Genomic DNA, 24182 nt, shown 5'->3' with positions numbered 1-24182 from the left:
TTAGGAATTTTTATTTTTAATTTTTAAAAATTATTATTTGATTCTGTTTGGAAGTTCTATAGTGAGAAAAAAGAATTTTTATTTTATTTATTTATTTTTATTTTTAGATGCAGTCTCGCTCTGTCGCCCAGGCTGGGGTGCAGTGGTGCAATCTGGGCTCACTGCAACCTCTGCCTCCCTGGTTGAAGCTATTCGCCTGCCTCAGCCTCCTGAGTAGCTGGGATTACAGATTCATGCCACCACGCCTGGCTGATTTTTGTATTTTTAGTAGAGACGGGGTTTCACCGTGTTGGTCAGGCTGGTCTCAAACTCATGACCTTGTGATCTGCCCGCCTTGGCCTCCCAAAGTGCTGGGATTACAGATGTGAGCCACTGCGCCTGGCCTGAGAATAAAGAATTTTATAATGACAGTAGTTTGGGAGGCTGAGATGGGCGGATCACTTGAGGTTGGGAGTTTGAGACCAGCCTGGCCAACATGGCGAAACCCAGTCTCTACTAAAATACAAAAATTAGCGGAGTGTGGCAGCATGCACCATTAATCCCAGCTACATGGGAAGCTGAGGCAGGAGAATTGCTTGAACTTGGGAGGCGAAGGTTGCAGTGCACTGAGGTTGCGCCACTGCACTCCAGCCTGGGCAACAGAGTGAGACTTTGTCTCAAAAAAAAAAGGAATTTTATAGTGAGTAATGTTAGGTTTTTATTTTTTGTTTTCATTTTATTTGTGACAGTCTCCCTCTGTCACCCACGCTGGAGTACAGTGGTGCAATCATGGCTCATTGCAGCGTTGACCTCCTGGGCTCAAAGGATCCACCCACCTCAGCCTCCAGAGTAGCTAGGACTACAGGTGTGTGCCACCACGCTAAGCTAATTTTTGTATTTTTTGTAGAGATGGGGGTCTCTGTCTCCCTGTGTTGCCCAGGTTGGTCTCGAACGTCTGGACTTAAGCCATTTGTCCATCTCAGCCTTATAGGGGTGAGCTACTGCACCTGGCCAAGGTTTTTATTTTTGTTATTTAAAAAGAACATCTTTAAGTGCCTGAAGGAAGGGAAAATATAAAGAGAATATGAGTGATTTATAATAGTTTCCTTGTATTAATGTCTGGAACAGTTTGGAAACTAGTTCTGTGTTTTTTCGGGGGGGGACTTTATTTTTTGTATATGAAAGTTTTTTAGTAATTCAATTTAGTAATCCAAATTGACTGTAGTATAGCATTTAAATAACTGAAAAACTCACAAAACTCGTATATAACATAGTTCCACAATCCATTTGTAACATTTTATTGTTCACAAAAGAATTTACTGTTTTTCATATCACCAGACTTACTGTACAGCATGGTGTTATAGTTAATAACAATAGATTGTGCACTTGGAAATTACTAAGAGAATAGATTTTAAGTGCTCTCATCACAAAAAAAATGGTGGGTGTATGAGGTAATGGTTATGTTTTTTTCTTTGTTTTTTGAGATAGGGTCTTGGTCTATTGCCCAGGCTGTATGGTTTCATGATCATGGCTCATTGTAGCCTTGACCTCCCGGGCTCAGCAATCGTTCCACCCTCAGTCTCCTGAGTAGCTGGAACTACAGGTGTATTCCACTATGGCTAGCTAATTTTTAAGTTTTTTGTGGCGATGGGGGTCTCACTATGTTGCCCAGGCCAGTCTCAAACTCCTGGGCTCAGATGATCCCCTCCCATCTTGGCCTCCCAAAGTGCTGTGATTACAGATGTGACCCACTGTGCTCGCCCTAATGGTTATGTTAATTAGCTTGATTTAACCATTCTAAAATGTATACATAAAACATTATGTTGTATGCCATAAATATATGCAATTTTTATTTGTTGATTAAAAAATATTAAAAAACAAAAATTCCAGAAGAAGAAATGGGTAAATGTATTTCTAATCTTGGAATAGAGAAGGCTTTTCTAACTGGTACATAAAATCCATAAGCCATAATTGAAAAGATGGATACATTTGAGTATGTAAAATTAATAACTTGCTTTTTCAAAAAAATCATCATAAATAAGCAACAACAGACTGGGAAGAATATTTCTAACAATGGGTAGACACAAGTCTAATTTTAAGATTTCCTTTAAGTTTCCAACAGCACTTATATTTCATTGACAGAACTTAGTCATATAACCCATAAGGCAAGAGAGGTTGGTCTGTTACTTGGGCAGAATTGTTTCTGTAACTAAAAAGAGAGAATGGATGATGGAGACAGAAATTGAGATATCTGCCACACAAGTAAAACCAAATCACTAAACATACAGGATTATTAAATGAAATGTGCTGTGAAAAAAAATTGTAACTGGAAAAGGGGTTGCTAGAGACTTGGGGTTTTGGTGGCTGTGATAGTAGTCAGGGAAGAATTCACTTGAGTTATTATTTAAGAAAAGGCTTGAATGAAGTGAGAGAATACTCTGTGTGAAAGTGTGATGGATGATGCAGTATGTGCATTGGCCCTGGTTCAAGTAGAGCAAGTAGAGTAAGAAAGTCTGTGTGAACAAGGAGGAAAGTGACAGATGAGGTTGGGGAGGTGTATATGGGCCAGGCCATATGGAGTCTTGTAGCCTTGACACAGAGTTTGGATTAGTTTCCTAATTTGATGGAAACTCACTGGAGAGTTTTGAGTTGTAAGGCTATGAGACCATGATACATAGCTGGGCAAGAGACGGAATTGACTTGGACTAGGGCGATAGTGGTAGAAGTGGGGAGAGTGGTCAGAATTTGCCTATCATGTAGATAAGGACAGTAGGGTTTATTGATAATTTGGATATGAAGTGTGAGGAGAAAAGAATAACCAAGATTGGCCGGGCACGGTGGCTCATGCCTGTAATCCCAGCACTTTGGGAGGCCGAGGCAGGTAGATCATGAGGTCAGGAGTTCGAGACCAGCCTGGCCAATATGGTGAAACCCTGTCTCTACTAAAAATACAAAAATTAGCTGGGTGTGGTGGTGCGTGCCTGTAGTTCCAGCTACTGAGGAGGCTGAGGCAGAAGAATCACTTGAACCTGGGAGGCAGAGGTTGCAGTGAGCCGAGATTGAGCCACTGCACTCCAGCCTGGGCGACAGAGCAAGACTCTGTCTCAGAAAAAAAAAAAAAAAAAAAAAAGAAGAATAAACAAGATTGACTCCTAAGTTTTAGATCAACCTAACCCTAACACCCAGCTCACAGGTGGGCCGCATGCAGCCCAGGATGGCTTTGAATGCAGCCTAACACAAATTCTTAAACTTTCTTAAAACATTATGAGATTTATTTTGCAATTTTTTTTAGCTCATTAACTATTGTTAGTGTTAGTGTATTTTATATATGGCCTAAGATAATAATTCTTCTTCCACTGTGGCCCAGGGAAGCCAAAAGATTGGACACCACTGTTTTAGGTCTTTGAATAAATGAATAGACGGCAGTATCAATTTCTGGGAGGGAGAGGGGCAGATTTGTGAGAGGGTAAGGAACCAATAATTTTATTTTGAACAAGTTAAATTTAAGATATCTATTAGATTTTCAAGTGGAATTATTGAACATGCAGTTGGAGGTGTAAGTCTGGACCTAAGAGTAGAGGAAATGGCTCTAGATAGAAATGTGCGAGTCTCAGTGTAGAGTTGGTACTTAAAATCATGGGCCTGATATGAGGTCACCTAGGGCAGTGGTTCTCAACCCAGAGTGCACAGATTCACTCGAGGCACTTTTAAAACATACTGATGCTTGGCTCTAACCTAAGGCCAATTAATCAGAATCTCTAATTCATCCCTATTTTTTAAAAGCTCCTCAAAAGAGATACCTGTCAGCCAAGGTTAGTAACAACTAACCTAGGTAATAAGGACTGAAACTACCCATTGTCCTTTGGATTTGGCAATATAGAGGACCTTGAATAATGATTTTAGCATAATGGTGGTTAGGAAAATCTTACTAGGAAGCATTATAGAGTGAATGGGAGATAGGAAATAGACGTAGTAATTACAGGCAACTCTTTCAAGGAGTTTTGATAAAAGGGGAGCTGAAAATGGGGCAGCAGGGAGGGAAGTTTCCTTTTAGAGCAAGTTTAACTAGATATTTAGCATTTCAACAGTTGCATCCCAAAATATAGGTGATAGAAATAGTAAAAGTGAATATGGATTATCTGTGTAATAACTTTTTAAAATAAAGCTTTACCCCATTCCTTTAAAGAGAATCAGTTGATGTAGTTATACAACTAGGGATCAAGTAATTGTTTTTTCATTTTAAAATTTAATGTAGTATCTTATTTCACTATCACTACAAAGCAACGCATCTAAATTCTCTTTTATTTCTTTAAGGCTGATAAAGAATTTGTATGGTCTTTGTGGAAACGTCTCCAGGTTACAAACCCAGATCTCACACAAGTGGTCAGTTTGGTTGTGGAAAGGTGAGCTCTCAAATTATTTTTTCATGAATATTTGGTGTGTTGAGTTTGTTTCTCTTCATTATTAAAGTTAGTACTTATCGTTAATCTCCTAAAGAGATTCATTTAATTTCTGAATAAATGTGGAGCTAAAAATTAAAATTGTTGGATTTATTATGAAGGGTGCCAGTTCACCAAGTACAGGTATGCCCTGTTCCTGTTCATATTCTGACATATTTGGAGAGTGTGTAGCTAAGAGATAAAACTATGTCTTAAATACTGTGTGTGTGTGTCTTGAGCTGTTACAGCTCAACCTTAAAAGTTGGCAAAGTCCCTGTTGTTTGACTTTTTACTCCATAGACTGCTTCTATAGGGAACTTACTAGATGTGACTCAGTTTTCCCCTTAGATAATTGCAGTGTGTAATTGAAAGCCTGGGATGACCTTGCCAGTGTAGAGTAAGTGTTCTGGCATAGGTTAAAGGATTTTACTTAGCACTCCATATTATCCTGTAGGAACTGCCCAGTCATTTAACTGTAGATTGTTGGGCCTCTCCTTGGTTATTAGAAACAGTGGAACGATGCTGGGTTCTCTCTATCAAACATTTGGTATACAGTATTCCCATGACACTTAGCACAGCAATTAAAACACTTGCTTTCTTAGTAAATGGATTTCGTTATACTTTTTAAATGAGAAGCTAAGCATGTGGATACCTTTTCCTTTTTTAAAAATTGGAATCATGATCCTAAAATCTGAATATCATTTTTTATTACTTGAATTATATTCACCCTTGTAGTCTCTAGTCCTGGGATCATTCCAGCGTTGTCTGAGATTTGACTTGTTAAAAATCTGTGATACATGCCTGAGTATGTCTAATTTTACCATCTTTGGTTATTATGAACACTTAAAATAGTATAATCAGTTTCTTCTCATGTTGCTTGTACGTCTAATTCATCAATCATTTTTTTCCTTCTGATGATCAGAATTAAGTCTTTTGTTGAAGTACCCTTGTTACTTCCTCAATCATTTTTGAGATGAAATGTGATCACTCTCAGACTCCCTCTGTTTTTTTAGTAGAATAAGCCTTCTAGAGAAGCCTTGGGACTTCAATTGTCATTTCCATGATTCTTTATTCTCCTCTCCTTTTATTTGTTATTTTTTAAAACTTTCTAAACCTATCCATAATTTTTACTTTTCTCTTGGTTAAACAGAAGCAGATATTAAATTATTGTTAGGTCATTTTCCTCATTCTTTACAATGTCTGTTTTTCATATTTATAATATACAGAGTATATATTTATATAACATAAAATTTATAAATAAATGTACATATGTATATTAGATGTAGGTGTTCAAAAGTCTTTTGTCGATAAGGTGTAATGAGAAATTTTGGAGATTACTGCTTTATAACTATGACTGTCAAAATTTAGTGTGCACAAGTTATACTTGGAGAATTTATTAAAATGAAGATCTCTGGGCCTTTTACCTGATCTACTGAATCTCTAGGGGTGGGACCTAGATTTAAAATAAAGTTTAAAATAACATTTCCAGGTAATTCTGATGTCTGTAGATTACACTGTGAGATACTTTGGATTTTGAGTTTATTTTTGAAATTGGAAACGATAAGTGGCATTTATAATTTTATGACTATGCGAATATTTCCTAGAGAACCATGTAGTATGTTCACATCCATTGAGAAGTGAAAATGATATGCTGAATATTCAACCTATGTCTGTTAAAAAGAATATTCTAAATATCAAGGTCAAATAGATGATCTTTCTGTATAGTCCATTAGTTATCCAAATTATGATCCATTTAGGTCTGTTTAATTTTTAAACCGTGGACTTCCTGGACAGCATTTCCTCCCTGGAATTTCTCATTGCCCTTCTCTTTACTTTTTCTTATAAAGAATGTCTACGTTCTTTGTCAGACATTTGTATAACAGGCTGAGAACATTTTTCCTTTTCCTCTTTGGCTTATGGTATGGATTTGGACAAATTACTTTCTAAACCTACTCATGTTTGTCATCATAGGTTTTCTTTTCGTTGTACAGCTGAACTTATTACACAGTTTCTAGGATGCCAGATTATCCTTTTCTTTTTTGTCAGATTATTTTCAAGTATTTTTTTTCTCAGAAAGGATGGACAGGTGGTACGTTTTCTGACTCCTTAAATGACCGAAAATGTCTTTCTTTTGCCCTTAAGCTTAGTTGGCACTTCAGCTGAACATATTTTATGTCCATGTATTTTTGCCTTGGATTTTTGAAAGCATAGTTCTGTTATCTAAATTGAGCATACAGTAATGCTACCAAGGAGCCCATCAGTGTGATTCTTGTTTCTTCCTAGATGCTTGCTTGAAGCTTGTAGGATTTTCTCTTTAGGTGCGCTATTGTAAAATCTCAACATCATCTGTTTATTTGGGTCCTTTGAAAATTTATCCTTCTTAGCCTTTGGTGGGCCTTTCCATTTCAAAACTTAAGATTTTCTTTTGATTGATAAAATGTTCTCATATTTTTTCTTCATTGTATTCTTTGCTTTAGCACTCTGTTAGAGGTTGGATCTTATGGATTTGACCTTCTTCTCTCTTTTCTCTCTTATCTCATGTTTTCCATCTTTTTATCTTTTGTTGTATCTCCTCAGTGGCCTTTGTACTCTTTGTTCCATCAATAAGTGGAATTCTTCTGTTTGCTCTATGCTATGATCTGAATGTTGGTGTCCCCCCAAAATTCATATGTTGAACCCTAATACCCAATGTGATAATATTGATGAGGCCTTTTGGAAGTGATTACATCATGAGGGGCTCGGCCCTCATAAATGGGATTAGTGCCCTTATAAAGGGGTTTAAGGAGCCTCCCTTCTCTTCTGCCATGTGAGGATACAGAAGGTGTCATTTACATGGAACAGACCCTTACCAGACACTGAATCTGCTGGTGCCTTGGTCTTGGACTTTTCAGCCTCCAGAGCTGTGAGCAATACATTTCTGTTGTTTATAAATTACCCAATCTAAGGTATTTTGTTATAGAAGCCCAAATGGATGAAGATTCTCTTTGATTATTTGAATTTTAAAATTTTAGAAATCAAATTATTACTTCTAAAAATTACTTATTTTTTAATTTTTTCCTTTTTCAAAGTAGCTTTCTTTAATAGAATAATTTTTAATCTTTCTGATTATAATTTTTGAATTCTTTCCTGTTTCTTGCATTATCTTTGTTTTCTGTTGGGTAACTTCTGTTTGTTCTTCCTAGTCTTTCTCTGTTTTAAATTAAAAAAAATTTCCTTGTCTTTCTCTTTGATGCTGTTGATTTTCTTCAAGTGTATAATGAACCTTCACTGCCTTGCTTTATATAGGTATGTTGCTCATATGGGTTTGCTTTGTGTTTTTTGTATATCTGTTTACCAGAAGGTTTCTCCTTTGAATGTAAGGATTGCCTATGGACTTTTTGTAAGGCTTGGGGAAGGGCCTATCCACAGGCTTTCCTGAAAGGTGTGTAGTAGATAGACTTCACTGTAGTGAATGAGAGTTAGGTCCTTTAAGTCAGGCCCTTTTCTAATTCTGTTGCTTGCCCAACACTCTGAGTAGGGATCTTTGCCGGACAAATGGTTTTGAATGCAATTTTTGGCCATTTGATGTAGGCAAATGCTGCAGGTAGCTGTTCTGAACATGGATGAGTGGGAGGCTCAGCTTTTTTTGGTGAATGGTTTCTTAATTAATTGTTTTGATTCCTGTGGGCTTCTGCTCTCTGTACTTACTAATTGGGTACTTATAAGCCTTTCTGGGGCCTCTTCTATGAAAAGCAGCATCCTCTTCTGTAGACTTCTATTTAGGTTTTGGATTATAATTTTTCTCCCTCGGTTTATTTGTCTCTAGAGTCTATGCTTCTGTTTTTAAGATATTTGTCAAATTTATAGTTCATTTATGGCTGCTGCTGTTGTTTCCCATGCTGATAAGGATTTATTTAATGTGGTGTGACTTGAGATTGTCAGTGTTATGTTGTTAGCTCATCCACTCAGAAAGAAGTATAATATCATTTTTAGGGTTATAGTATATTCTATTATTTAGATATAGCCTATTTGTATTTAACCACTGTAATTTTGTTGTACATTAGGGCTATTTTTAAAAATAGTATAATAATGCCGTGATGAATGGCTTTTTGGATAAAGTTTGCCCTGTATTATTGGTTTCAACCGGTTGTGCTACCGACCTAGTGAATAGAGGCTGAGATTGCTAAACATCTTGAAATGAAAAAGAATAATCCTGCCCAATTGAAGAATTATACTACTATACTTCATATGCCAGTAGTACCCATTTGGACTGTCTATGTAGATGTGTTGTGTGTATATGCTTTACTTTTTATTATGGAGAAATTTTAATTAGATGCAAAGACAGAGAGAATACATTATTGAACACTCTTGTGTACCCATCACTCACCTTGAACAGTTATCAACACACGGACAATCTTGTTTCATCTATAAACCTCTATTCTCTCTCTCCTTCTACCACTAATGGATTTTGATGCAAATCCTAGATATCATGCTATTTTACCTACAGTTACTTTAGTGTTTACAGACAATTCTAGTTATTAACAGTAATGTTCTGTAAAGTCACAAATACTTAATTAGGTAACACTGAACTATTACTCCTAGAGGAAGTAAGGGGTTAGGTTCCTGTAAGCCTCTGGTCACAACAATTTTGTCAACTGATCAATACATAGCCTCATTTTATGTGTGTTTCTGTTTAAAGATACTTCATTTATTGTTGATTCATTGACGTCGAACTCTTGGCCAACAGCACTGTTAGCTCATGCCTGAACAAAGCTTATCTAACCCATTGTTTTCTCCCTATGGCATGTCACAACCTTCTTAGGAACACTAGCCAGCACTTCAGCACTGTGCTTGATGATCATTTGAAGGACTGAAGTCATCAAAAACAAGCACCAAAATGTGACAAATGTGGTACTAAATAAACCGTGAAAAGGAAACTTGTGTTTATAGTATAAGAGCTGAAGCAGAGTGTCACCTTATTTGACATCAGTTGGAAACATGTGGGTTGTGTGACTCAAATTTTTTGCCACTTTGTGTGTACCTGCAAATGACTACAATAGTGCCACAATAATTTTTTTATTTTTATTTTTATGATTATACTTTAAGTTCTGGGTTACATGGGCAGAACGTGCAGTTTGTTATGTAGGTATACACGTGCCCTAGTGGTTTGCTGCACCCATCAACCTGTCACCTACATTACGTATTTCTCCTAATGTTATCCCTCCCGTAGCCCCCACCTCCGACAGGACCCAGTGTGTGATGCTCCCCTCCCTGTGTCCATGTGTTCTCATTGTTCAACTCCCACTAATGAGTGAGAACATGCAGTGTTTGGTTTTCTGATCTTGTGATAGTTTGCTGAGAATGATGGTTTCCAGCTTCATCCATGTCCCTGCAAAGGACATAAACTCATCCTTTTTTATGGCTGCATAGTATTCCATGGTGTATATGTGCCACATTTTCTTTATCCAGTCTATCATTGATGGACATTTGGGTTGGTTCCAACTCTTTGCTATTGTGAATACTGCCACAGTGAACATATGTGTGCATGAGTCTTTATTGTAGAATGATTTATAATCCTTTGGGTATATGCCTAGTAATGGGATTGCTGGGCCAAATGGTATTTCTAGTTCTAGATCCTTGAGGAATCGCCACACTATCTTCCACAATGGTTGAACTAATTTACACCCCCACCAACAGTGTAAAAGTGTTTCTATTTCTCCAGATTCTCTCCAGCATCTGTTGTTTCCTGACTTTTTTTATTTTCTTTCTTTCTTTTTTTTTTTTTTTTTTTAGAGACTGAGTCTCGCTCTGTCGCCGAGGCTGGAGTGCAGTGGCTCGATCTCAGCTCACTGCAAGCTCTGCCTCCTGGGTTCATGCCATTCTCCTGCCTCAGCCCCCCAGGTAGCTGGGACTACAGGCGCCCGCCACCATGCCTGGCTAATTTTTTGTATTTTTAGTAGAGACGGGGTTTCACCATGTTAGCCAGGATGGTCTCGATCTCCTGATCTTGTGATCTGCCCGCCTTGGCCTCCCAAAGCACTGGGATTACAGGCATGAGCCACTGCACCCGGCCTGTTTCCTGACTTTTTAATGATTACAATTCTAACTGGCGTGAGATGGTATCTCGTTGTGGTTTTGATTTGCATTTCTCTAATGACCAGTGATGATGAGCATTTTTTCATATGTCTGTTGGCTGCATAAATGTTTTCTTGTGAGAAGTGTCTGTTCATATCCTTTGCCAATTTTTTGATGGAATTTTTTTTTTCTGGTAGATTTGTTTAAGTTCTTTGTAGATTCTGGATATTAGCCCTTTGTCAGATGGATAGATTGCAAAAATTTTCTCCCGTTCTATAGGTTGCCTGTTCACTCTGATGATAGTTTCTTTTGCTCTGCAGAAGCTCTTTAGTTTAATTAGATCCCATTTGTCTATTTTGGCTTTTGTTGCCGTTGCTTTTGGTGTTTTGGACATGAAGTCTTTGCCCATGCATATGTCCTGAATGGTATTGCCCAGGTTTTCTTCTAAGATTTTTATGGTCCTAGGTCTAATATTTAAGTCTTTGATCCATCTTGAGTTTATTTTTGTAAAAGGTGTAAGTAAGGGGTCCAGTTTCAGTTGTCTGCATATGGCTAGCCAGTTTTCCCAACACCATTTATTAAATAGGGAATCTTTTCACCATTGCTTGTGTGTGTCAGGTTTGTCAAAGATCAGATGGTTGTAGCTGTGTGGTGTTATTTCTGAGGCCTCCATTCTGTTCCATTGGTCTATATATCTGTTTTGGTACCAGTACATGCTGTTTTGGTTACTGTAGCCTTGAAGTGTCATTTGAAGTCAGGTAGCATGATGCCTCCAGCTTTGTCCTTCTTGCCCAGGAGTGTCTTGGCTATGCGGGCTCTTTTTTGGTTCCATATGAACTTTAAAGTAGTTTTTTCCAATTCTGTGAAGAAAGTCAGTGGTAGCTTGATGGGGACAGCATTGAATCTATAAATTACTTTGGGCAGTATGGCCATTTTCATGATATTGATTCTTCCTATCCATGAGCATGGAATTTTTTTCCATTTGTTTGTGTCCTCTCTTACTTCCTTGAGCAGTGGTTTGTAGTTCTCCTTGAACAGGTCCTTCACATCCTTTGTAAGTTGTATTCCTAGGTGTTTTATTCTTTTAGTAGCAGTTGTGAATGGGAGTTCACTCATGGATTGGCTGTTTGTCTGTTATTGGTGTATAGGAATGCTTGTGATTTTCGCACATTTATTTTGTATCCTGAGACTTTACTGAAGTTGCTTATCAGCTTAAGGAGGATTTGGGCTGAGACCATGGGGTTTTCTAAATGTACAATCATGTCATCTGCAAACAGAGACAAATTGACTTCCTCTCTTCCTATTTGGGTACCCTTTATTGCTTTCTCTTGCCTGATTGCTCTGGCCAGAACTTCCAATATTATGTTGAATAGGAGTGGTGAGAGAGGGCATCCTTGTCTTATGCTGGTTTTCGAAGGGAATGCTTTGAGTTTTTGCCCTATCAGTATGGTATTGGCTATGGATTTCTCATAAATAGCTCTTATTATTTTGAAATATGTCCCATTGATACCTAGTTTATTGAGAGTTTTTGGCATGAATGGGTGTTGAATTTTATCGAAGGCCTTTTCTGCATCTATTGAGATAATCCTGTGGGTTTTGTCATTGGTTCTGTTTATGTGATGGTTCTGTTTATGTGATTACATTTATTGATTTGCGTATGTTGAACCAGCCTTGCATCCCACGGATGAAGCCAACTTCATCATGGTGGATAAGCTTTTTGATGTGCTGCTGGATTTGGTTTGCCACTATTTTATTGAGGATTTTCGCATCGATGTTCATCAGGGATATTGGCCTGAAATTTTCTTTTTTTGTTGTGTCTCTGCCAGGTTTTGGTATCAGGATGATGCTGGCCTCATAAAATGAGTTAGGGAGGAGTCCCTCTTTCTCTGTTGTTTGGAATAGTTTCAGAAGGAATGGTACCAGCTCCTCTTTGTACCTCTGGTAGAATTCGGCTGTGAATCCATCCAGTCCTTGACTTTTTTTGGTTGGTAGTCTGTTAATTACTGTCTCAATTTCAGAACTTGTTATTGGTCTATTCCAGGATTTGATTTCTTCCTGTCTTGGAATTGGGAGGATGTATGTGTCCAGGAATTTATCCATTTTTTCTAGATTTTCTAGTTTATTTGCGTAGAGGTGTTTATAGTATTCTCTGATGGTAGTTTGTATTTCTTTGGGATCAGTGGTAATATCCCCTATATCATTTTTTATGGCATCTATTTGATTCTTCTTGCTTTTCTCCTTTATTAGTCTGGCTAGCAGTCTATCTGTTTGTTGATGTTTTCAAAAAACCAGCTCCTGCATTCACTGAGTTTTTGAAGGGTTTTTTATGTCTCTATTTCCTTCAGTTTTGCTCTGATCTTAGTTATTTCTTGTCTTCTGCTAGCTTTTGAATTTGTTTGCTGTTCCTTCTCTAGTCCTTTTAATTGTGATGTTAGGGTGTCAATTTTAGATCTTTCCTGCTTTCTCTTGTGGGCATTTAGTACTATAAATTTCCCCTAAACACTGCTTTAGCTGTGTCCCAGAGATTCGGGTACGTTGTCTCTTTGTTCTCATTGGTTTCAAAGAATATCTTTATTTCTGCCTTCATTTCGTTATTTACCCAGTAGTCATTCAGGAGCAGGTTGTTCGGTTTCCATGTATTTGTGCAGTTTTGAGTGAGTTTCTTAATCCTGAGTTCTAATTTGGTTGCACTGTCGTCTGAGAGACTGTTTATTATGATTTCTGTTCTTTTGCATTTGCTGAGTAGTGTTTTACTTGGAATTATATGGTCAATTTTAGAATAAATGTGATGTGGTGCTGAGAAGAATGTATATTCTGTTGATTTGGGGTGGAGAGTTCTGTAGATGTCTATTAGATCCCCCTGGTCCAGAGATGAGTTCAAGTCCTGAATATCCTTGTTAATTTTCTGTTTCATTGATCTGTCTGATATTGACAGTGGGGTGTCAAACTCACCCACTATTATTGTGTGGGAGTCTAAGTCTCTTTGTAGGTGTCTAAGAACTTGTTTTATGAATCTGGGTGTTCCTGTATTGGGTGCATATATATTTAGGATAGTTCACTCTTGCTGCATTGATCCCTTTACCATCATGTAATACCCTTCTTTGTCTCTTTTGATCTTTGTTGGTTTAAGATCTGTTTTATCAGAGATTAGGATTGCAACTCCTGCTTTTTTTTTGCTTTTCATTTGCTTGGTAAATATTCTTCCATCCCTGTATTTTGAGCCTATGTGTGTCTTTGCACATGAGATGGTTCTCCTGAATACAGCACACTGATGGGTCTTGACTCTTTATCCAATTTGGCAGTCTGTGTCTTTTAATTGGGGCACTTAGCCCGTTTACATTTAAGGTTAATATTTTTATATGTGCATTTGATCCTGTCATGATGCTAGCTGGTTGTTTTGCCCATTAGTTAATGCAGTTTCTTCATAGTGTCAATGTTCTTTACAATTTGGTATGTTTTTGCAGTGGCCGATACCGGTTGTTCCTTTCCATGTGTAGTGCTTCTTTCAGAAGCTCTTGTAAGGCAGGTCTGGTGGTGACAAAATCCCTCAGCATTTGCTTGTCTGTAAAGGACTTTATTTCTCCTTCGCTTATGAAGCTTAGTTTGGATGGATATGAAATTCTGGTTTGAAAATTGTTTTCTTTAAGAACATTGAATATTGGCCTTAACTCTCTTCTGGCTTGTAGGGTTTCTCCAGAGAGAGATCTGCTGTTAGTCTGATGGGCTTCCCTTTGTGGGTAACCCAATCTTTCTTATTGCCCTTAACATTTTTTCTTTCGTTTCAACCTTGGTGAATCTGATGATTATGTGTCTTGGGGTTGCTCTTCTCAAGGAGTATCTTTGTGGCATTCTCTCTATTTCCTGAATTTGAATGTTGTCCTGTCTTGCTAGGTTGGAGAAGTTCTCCTGGATAATATCCTGAAGAGTGTTTTCCAACTCGGTTCCATTCTCTCCATCACTTTCAGGTACACCAATCAAATGTAGACTTGGTCTTTTCACATAGTCCCATATTTCTTGGAGGCTTTGTTTTTCCTTTTTATTCTTTTTTCTCTAATCTTGTCTTCTCTGTTTATTTCATTAAGTGGATCTTCAATCAATGATATCTTTTCTTCCGCTTGATCGATTCGGCTATTGATACTTGTGTAGTCTTCACAAAGTTCTCATGCTGTGTTTTTCAGCTCTGTCAGGTCTTTTATGTTCTTCTCTACATTGGTTATTCTAGTTAGCCATTTGACTGACTCTTTTTCAAGGTTCTTAGCTTCCTTGCATTAGGTTAGAACATGGTCCTTTAGCTCAGAGTTGTTTGTTATCACCCACCTTCTGAAGCCTACTTCTGTCAGTTCGTCAAACTCATTCTCTGTCCAGCTTTACCTTGCTGGCGAGGAGTTGTCATTCTTTGGAAGAGGAGAGGTATCGTGGTTTTTAGAATTTTCAGCCTTTTTGCACTGTTTTTTCCCCATCTTTGTGGATTTATCTTCCTTTGATCTTTGATGTTGGTAACGTTTGGATGGGGTCTTTGAGTGGATGTGCTAATCCTTTCTGTTTGTTTCTTTTCCTTCTGACAGTCAGACCCCTCTTCTGCAGGTGTGTTGGAGTTTGCTGGAGGTCCACTCCTGACCCTGTTTGCTTGGGTATCACCAGTAGAGGCTGCAGAGCAGCAAAGATTGCTGCCTGTTCTTTCCTCTGGAAGCTTCGACCCAGTGGGGCACCTGCCAGATGCCAGCCAGAACTCTCCTGTATGAGGTGTCTGTTGGCCCCAACTGGGAGATATTGACAGGTGAAGCCAGCTGGGCTTCTGGGTTGGGTGGTGACTTGGAGAACTTCTCTGTCTAGCTAAAGGATTGTAAACACACCAATCAGTGCTCTGTGTCTAGCTAAAGGTTTGTAAACGCACCAATCAGCACTCTGTAAAAATGGACCAATCAGCACTCTGTAAAATGGACCAATCAGCGCTCTGTAAAATGGACTAATTAGCAGGACGTGGGTGGGGCCAAATAAGGGAATAAAAGCTGGCCATCTGAGCCAGCAGGGGCAACCTGCTCGGGTCCCCTTCCATACTGTGGAAGCTGTGTTCTTTCGCTCTTCACAATAAATCTTGCTGCTGCTCACTCTTTGGGTCCGCACTACCTTTATGAGCTGTAACACTCACTGCGAAGGTCTACGGCTTCACTCCTGAAGTCAGCAAGACCACGAACCACTGGGAGGAACAGACGACTCTGGATGCGCCACCTTTAAGAGCTGTAATACTCACTGCGAAGGTCTGCGGCTTCACTCCTGAAGTCAGCAAGACCACGAACCCACTGGAAGGAAGAAACTCTGGACACATCTGAACATCTGAAGGAACAAACTCTGGACACACCATCTTTAAGAGCTATAACACTCACCGTGAGGGTCCGCGGCTTCATTCTTGAAGTCAGCGAGACCAAGAACCCACCAGAAGGAACCAATTCCGGACACAGTATCTCCCAGTCAGTATACATGGGAGTCAGGGACCCACTTGAGGAGGCAGACTGACCCTTAGCAGAGCTGGAACGCTGTGCTGGGAGGTCCGCTGCTCTCTTTAGAGCTGTCAGACAGGGATGTTTAAGTCTGCTATAAGCCCCTGACTGGGGCTGCTGCCTTTTTTATAGAGATGCCCTTTCCAGAGAGGAGCAATCTGGCAGTCTGGCCACAGCAGTTTTGCTGAGCTGCAGTGGGCTCTGCCCAGTTCGAACATCCCAGCAGCTTTGTTTACACTGTGGCCGTAAAACTGCCTACTCAAGCCTCAGCAATGGCGGACGCCGTTCCCCCACCAACCTTGACTGTCCCAGGTGGATCTCAGATTGCTGCTGTGCTGGCAGCCAGAATTTAAAGCCAGTAGATCTTAGTTTCTTGGGCTCCTTGGGGGTGGGACCTGCTGAGCTAGACCACTTGGCTTCATGGCTTCTCTCTGGCTTGTGTTCTGGGCGCCACTAGGGTATGGAAAAAAAAAAAGCTCATGCAGCTAGTTCGGTGTCTGCCCAATTGGCTGCCCAGTTTTGTGCTTGAAACCCTGGGCCCTGGTGGGGTAGGCACTGGAGGGAATCTCCTGGTTTGCGGGATGTAAAGACCGTGGGACAAGCACAGTATCTGTGCCGGGGTTCCTCAGACTCAGTCCTTCATGGCTTCCCTTAGGTAGGGGAGAAAATTCCCCCACCCCTTGCGCTTCCAGGTGAGGCGGTGCCCCACCCTGCTTCGGCTAGCCCTCTGTGGGCTGCACCCACTGTTCAGCGAGTCCCAATGAGATGAACCGGGTACTTCAGTTGGAAATGCAGAAATCACTCACCTTCTGTGTTGATCTTGCTGAGCTGCAGACCAGTGCTGTTCCCTTTTGGCCATCTTGAATCTCAGTAGTGCCACAATTATTGAGTTTCGTGTTAACAAATAAATTGTATTGAGTAGGCCAGTTTACAAATTCTGAATCCATGAATAAGGACTATCTCTAAAAGATAAGGGATGTTTTAACAGAACCATTGTATCATCATCATGCTTTGAATTCTATAATTATTCTCTATTATAATTAAATATCTAGTCCGTTTTCACATTTCTCGGATTGTCTAATACCTTTTTTAAAAAAGGTTGGTTTGTTCCTAGGAGGATCAAACATGCATAGTCTACCTGCTGAATATATAGATTAATTTTTTTCCTCTTCCATCTTTCTCTTACTCTTTTTTTCCTTGCAATTTATTTTTGGAATAAATTGGGTTATTTATTCTGTAGAGTTTCCCAAATCTGGCTTATTGTAGTACTCTGTACCCTATAGTTGCCATAAATAGGATCTTATTCAGATTCATTTTTGATATTTTGGCAAAAATAATCTTTTTAGATGTTACTATTTACAAGGCTTACTGTGGAGATTTTACAGGTTCAGTTCCAGACCACTGCAATAAAGCAAATATTGCAATAAAGCAAATATTACAATAAAGCAAGTCACACAAATTTTTTAGTTTCCCATTGCATATAAAAGTTATATTCAGAATGATTTATAATTGAAATAATAAAATAGAATTGAAAGCACTCTATGTTAGCTAGCCTATGGACTTAATCCTTTGGGAAGCAATGTAATTGTGTAAAGTAGCAATTAATGTTGCTAGGTACAAAGTTGTATTTAAATTTGTGATTATGTAGAATTGATATCACACTATGTAGAAAGACACTGGAGGCTGAAGTGGACGCCACAACAAATAATGTTAGTGATAACACTGACTACTGTCTCCTCGATAGAAAATAAAGAACGGAAGGAGAATGCAGCAAAACACATTGGGGTCTTGGTTGAGTGTTAGTGTTGTTCATTGAGCAACTTCAGCCAGCATGTTTTGAGAAGACTCTTTTTCTGATACCATTTGGCCTGAATCCCCATTCTTCAGTCATAGTGTCATGACTTACCATGTTTCAAAACCATAGCATAATATATTTGCTGATAACAATCAATACGTACCAAATATTAGTAATGATTTATCTTTTTCCATTAGAGAGGCTTCAGGATTATCCTTTGCTAATACCATTACTTTTTACTAAAATTTCATGTGCTTTCCTGAGTGAGAAGATGTCTGAAGAATGAGAAGGTTGAAGCAAGGTGAAGGTAGAGAAAGGGGGTGGGGTAAGAGGAAGAAAGAAGAGAAAAGAGCATTTCCTCAATGTGAAAGTTAATTTTAATTATCAATTTGACTGGGCCATCGGATGCCCAGATATTTGGATTAACGTTAGTTTTGGATGTGTTTGTGACAGTGCTTCTGGAAGAGATTAGCGTTTGAATTGATGAACTGAGTAAAGCAGACTGCCCTCTCCAATGTTGGTGGCCATCATCCGGTCATTTGAGGCCTGAATAGAACATGAAGGCTGAGGAAAGTTGAATTTGCTCTCTGCTATGATAATATGTCTTTGCCAAGCATGCCAGACATGTATGTCATATTTTTTACTTAGTACTTATTTGTGAATAAGTATAAGAAAATGATCGCTTATCAGTAGTGCATAAATTTAGATTCAGGAAGGATAGTGATGCAAAGCAACCACAGGTTGTCCACATGGGTAGCTGAGATAGTGACACCTTTGCTTTCTGAGGGATCAGTGTTCACAAACATTGTTTTAAGCACAAAATCATTAAAAAATATTAATTAAAACTACCTTCAGGCTATGTATGTAAGATATATGTTAAACAGAAATCAATTTTGTGTTTAGTCTTGGTTCCCATTGCCAAGATAGCTCATTTATGTATATGAAAATATTCTGAAATCCAAAATTTGAAACACTTCTGATCCCAACCATGTCGGATAAGGGATACCCAACCTGTATCTTTTCTGTCTATTGAGATGATCATGTGATTTTTGTTTTGTATTCTGTTGATGTGATGTAGTACAGAAATTGATTTTCATATGTTAACTCAACCTTGCATCTGTAGGATAAATTCTTGGTCATGGTATATAATTTTTTTATATGTTCCTGAATTTGGCTTGCTGGTGTGTTGCTGAGGACTTTTACGTACCTATTTATAAGAGGTACTATAGTTTTCTTTTCTTGTAATGTCTTTGCTTTTTATATGAGGATAATAGCCTTGTAAAATGATTTGGGAAGTGTTTCCTTAAATTTTATGAAGAATTTTTGAAGAATTGGTATTAATTCTTTTTTAAATATTTGGTAGAATTCAGTAGTAAGTCCATGCAGGTCTAGGCTTTTCTTTGTGGGTAATTTTATAGTTATGAGTTCATTTTCTTTACTTGTTATAGGTTGATTCAGATTTTCCATTTTTTCTTGAGTCAGTTTTGGTAGTTTGTGTCTAAGAATTTTCACATTTCTTCTAGGTTATCTAATTTGCTGGGTATAGTTGTTCATAGTATTCCTTACATTTTTATAGTTTTTTAAAGATTGGTAATATCCCCCCTTTTATTTCTGATTCTCGTAATTTTAGGCTTCTCTTTATCATGATCAGTCTAGCTAAAGGTTTGTCAATTTTGTTGATCTTTTTGAAGAACCAGCTTTTGGCTGTATTGTTCTTTCTCTTCTGTTTTTCTTTTCTCTATTGTATTAATTTCTCCACTAATTTTTATTACTTCCTTCATTCTGCTTGCTTTAGGTTTAGTTTGCTTTTATTTTTATTGACTTGAGACTTTTCCACTTCCTTGATATAGGCATTTATAGTTACATCCTTCCATCTTAGCACTGCTTTAGCTGCATTTCGTAAGTTGTTATATTTTGTTTTTATTTTTGCTAATCTCAGAGTGATGTCCTCTTTGACCTGTTGCTTATTTAGAAGTGTGTTGTTTAATTTCCACTTATTTGTGAACTTCTCAGTTTTCCAATTTTGATTCTGATTTCCAATTTTGTTCCATTGCATTAAAATTTATTGACATTTGTTTTATGGCCAAGCATATGGTCTATCCTGACTAGAACTTCTAAACTTGAACTTCTCTACACTGTGTTGCAAATAAAGTCAGTTTCTTTGGAAAGAGATTAGGCCTTGTTTTACATACTGCTTTTCCTTTCAAGCAAAGTCTCTGAGTCAGGCCTCTGGAGCTGAGGATGTGAACAATATTATGCTTCTCTTTGAGTGACCCCCCAACTCTAGGAGCTGATTGCTTAGTGGAAGGGAGGCAGCAGCCTAAGGTTCTCTTGGCTTGCCTCTCCTGGCATGACACCCGTGCATCACAAACTGGGGTCTCAATATGCTACACCCAAAGTAGAGCCTATATTCCATAATTTGGAGCTGGACAGAAGAAAGGAGTACCCACTGCTCAATTGCACTTGCGTTGGACTTAGCCTCAGCAGCAGTTAGCTGGGGACAGGATGAGAATTGTTGATATCCTGTTCTTCCCAGGAAGAAAACCCTCCAACTGGGAACAGGAGGAAGAGGGAGCCCTGTATTCTTGGCTGCAGCTGTCTGGAATGGAGACTACACCATGTTGAGCTGGAAAGGTGGAAGGAGGCAGTGGTTTTGGTTTAGATACCACAAACATTGCCTTTCATACTGATTGATAGATTTTCTTGGATAGATGTTTCTTCATTTGCTGTTTGATCTTAGGACCATTTTTAGAGGCTTTAGGTGATTGTTAATAATTTTCACCAGTTTCACTGGAGAGTGGGTCAGGAGAGCTCTTCAATCATCATCTCTCAATGTTTGTTGTTTTAAAACTGCTAAATTTTGGGGTAATTTGTTATACTTCAATAGATAAATACTGGATCAAAAGATACAATGGCAATTGTGATAGAGATTGTGAAATCACTGACTTTAGAAGTTGTACCAACTTACACTTCCACCAGAAAATATAAGAAGGTGCTTATTTTTTCTGCATTCCTGGCCATCATATTGTTTTTAAACTTTTTAATTTTTTTATCTGAAATGTAAAAAATGATATCCTGAAGTAGTTTTCACTTGCATTTCTCTTATTATTTGTAAGTGAACTCTAAGGGCCATTTTATATTCTTTTCTATGGGATTTTTCTTTTATATATCTTTGTATATCCATTGTCGTGCCATGTCTAATTCATGTCCTATGGTGCCCTTCAAACTCACTATATTATGTAAAGAACTTATTGGCTTCTTCTTTTAGTTATTTTACTACCTAACTTTCTCACTATCACAGGCATGACATTTTCTTCCTTTTCTTTAAATTTCACATCTTGAGGGTAATCTTTGATACCTTTTGGACTCTTTGAACAGAAAATCAATGCCCAAGTTCAGTCACTTCCTCTTTTGCAGTGTCACTCAAATTTAGTAATTCCTCTGTGTCCTTAACTTTCAAATCCTCTATCTTGGTTCTCAGTAGCTCAGCTCTGAACATCTTATTGATTTCTTTTCCAAACATCAGTTCTGTTTTACATCTTTACTTTGAGACAAAGGAAGATATAAGCCACCAAAGAAAATAATTTGTAAAATTCAAGTTAAAGGTAGCCAATGAAAATTCTAGGACTTTCTTAATGAATATCTGGAGGAAAAATGTAACCTTTAAGCTTGGATGCCTAGAGGATACCTCATGTTGCAAAGAAACCTGACTGTGAGATTTAGACATGCATGGCCATCATTAAAACAGATATTTCCACCACATTTACCCATTCATCAGGTATCAATTGAATGTCATTTGATTGTCAGACCCTCTGAAAAAGTTAGAGAAAGAGATAGCTCTGTATTTAGCTATTAAAGAATATTCTCTAATAGGAAAGACATTTGTAGAAAGAGACAATTTATAATAAGAATTTGATAAGTACTATAATGATATTCATATTAATGTAATTATTTGATCTCTGGAAAAAGTTAAAAAAGTTCTCACTCTCACTAATTCTAAGTAATTAGAAGTTTATGTTGTTGAAAATCAAATTTTGATTTCCTTAGTAGAATAATATCATACTAGAAAATATTTTTATAGTATGATTTTATTCTTATAAATTTGTAGAAAATATTATTTTCTATGATATGTAGATATTTAAGTTTACCTGTCACTTTATGAGTTTATTATAAATTACTACTGGAAAAAGGACATTTTGAATATATCATTTGTTTATTAGCTCTACAAATCTAATTTCCTTGCTATTATATATAAACTCTCACTTTAGATTATTGGTATCATAAGAGTAGAAACACTGTATTTTGTCTTTAAATGCATAAGGAAACATAATCTCAGGAAGCAGGAGTAATAAACATTGAAGAAACAGTAACATGGAATTTCATAGAAATATAAATACATTAGGAGCCATAAGAGCTTGAATTGTTCAACTTTTCTTTGAATAACTACAAATGTGTGCCAAACTCCAGTATTTTTGCCTTAGACACAAATTTCATCCTGGCTTTAAAAATTAGTATTAGTAATACATTATTTTTTCCATAAAGAACTTTGAGTTTGGAGTAAAGCAACAACAACTGCTATTATTTGCCTGCTAAAATTATATTGTGAATAATTTTGTAGACTTATCCAACAATGTGCTGTGTAACTCTAGGTACTGCAGCTTGTAATCCACCTACTGTTACAAATAATCTCAGGAAGTGAATTACTGTGTTTCTTTGCTGCTGCAGATCCATCCAGAGTTGAGCTATTAATCTGTTTCCTCCAGTCCTTTTTTTTTCATTACATTTGCTTCTATGGTTAATCTTTTTTGTGTTACTTTCTGTTTTTTCTTTTCTATCAATAGTTATTTGACATCTATTTGTCTTAGGGCAGTGATCTCAGTATGGTCTGTCTGAAGACCTGTGCTAGTAAGGAGAATGTGCCAGAATGTATAGCAACCTTGTGCCCTCTTCACTGAGAAAGCTTTGATACTTGTCTTTCTTTATTTCTTTTTTCTTTTTTTTTTGAGACAGAGTCTTGCTCTGTCACTGAGGCTGGAGTGCAGTGGCGCGATCTCAGCTCACTGCAAGCTCCACCTGCCGTGTTCACGCCATTCTCCTGCCTCAGCCTCCTGAGTAACTGGGACTACAGGCGCCCACCACTGTGCCCAGCTAATTTTTTGTATTTTTAGTAGAGACAGGGTTTCACTATGTTAGGCAGGTTGGTCTCCATCTCCTGACCTCATGATCTGCCTGCCTCGGCCTCCCAAAGTGCTGGGATTACAGGCGTGAGCCACCGCACCCAGCCTCGTCTTGCTTTCTTTTATGGCCAACTAGTAACAACCAATTCACAGTCCTGCATTTTGAATAGCATTGCCTTAAGTTCCTATACTTTGTTACACACTACCTTCACTAGAGATACACTAAGCTTTGTTGGTAGAAGAGAATACAGTATGAAGAGAACTGGAATAGTGGTCTTCAGGGAATCACCAAATGCTCTTGAGGACCTCATTAAACATATAGGTGGTATAATTAATTATTTTTCCATCTGGATGTTTCCTTGAGTTGTTGCATTTGCTTTACTTTTATTGCACCTGAGGATGGAGGGAGGGAAGTGGTTTGGTGGGCAGGAGAGTGCACAGACTATGGGGCGTAGAACAGTTACCATAAAGTCAGCGAATAGAAACATTTCTAACTGGGCAGGGTGAAGCTGTTTTTCATTTTGGTTTCAATGGATGGAGTGACTTCTCACATTAATTACTGATTTGGAATTAGATTGGAGGATGTTAACTGTATATTTAGGCAGACTTCTGGTTTTGATGAGGTATTCGTCTGTTCTCACACTGCTAATAAAGATGTACCTGAGACTGGGTAATTTATAAAGGAAAAGAGGTGTAATTGATTCACAATTCCACATGGCTTGGGAGACCTCACAATCATGGCAGAAGGCGAACGAGGAGCAAAGTCACGTCTTACATGGTGGCAGACAAAAGAGCATGTACAGTGGAACTCGCTTTTATAAAACCATCAGATCTTGTGAGACTTGTTCACTATCGTAAGAATGGGGTTGAGGGGGTAAGATTCCTCCCTGTGATTGAGTTACCCCCCGACTGGGTCCCTCCCACCACATGTGGGGATTATGGGAGCTGCAATTCAAGATGAGATTTGGGTGGGGACACAGCCAAACCATATTAGATGATATATGAATCTACTAATGCATTGTTTTATTGTTATGATAATATGCTCTTCCCCCCATTTTTAGAAATTTTTCTAGAAATAAGAGTTTAATAAAGTACAAGTTGATACTGTGTTTTTGTGATTCATTAGATATCATTGGCAAATCATGCATAGATAGATTCTGCTTATTCAGTAGTCTCTTGAATATTGATTTAACAGCATTTATATTTCATTGTAATTATTTCTGTGTGTCAGTTTGTTGCC

The 24182-nt window shown here is 38.0% G+C and overlaps 1 protein-coding gene across 11 annotated transcripts in view; it reads left to right on the top strand.

Annotated features, from left to right (window-relative positions):
- Nucleotides 1-24182, top strand: part of CNTLN (centlein) — a 365528-nt gene that overhangs the window by 4020 nt on the left and 337326 nt on the right. For all 11 annotated transcript variants that reach the window (XM_031014894.3, XM_031014893.3, XM_063696349.1 and 8 more), the window contains exon 2: nucleotides 4294-4382. In XM_031014894.3, coding sequence (XP_030870754.3) covers nucleotides 4294-4382 — 89 coding nt within the window. The remainder of the gene's footprint in view (nucleotides 1-4293; nucleotides 4383-24182) is intronic.

This window comes from Gorilla gorilla, chromosome 13 (genome assembly GCF_029281585.2).
Source record: "Gorilla gorilla gorilla isolate KB3781 chromosome 13, NHGRI_mGorGor1-v2.1_pri, whole genome shotgun sequence".
NCBI classification, from domain to species: domain Eukaryota; kingdom Metazoa; phylum Chordata; class Mammalia; order Primates; family Hominidae; genus Gorilla; species Gorilla gorilla.
The sequence above is the reverse complement of the archived record's forward strand: the minus strand, read 5'-3'. Positions and strand labels throughout refer to the sequence as shown.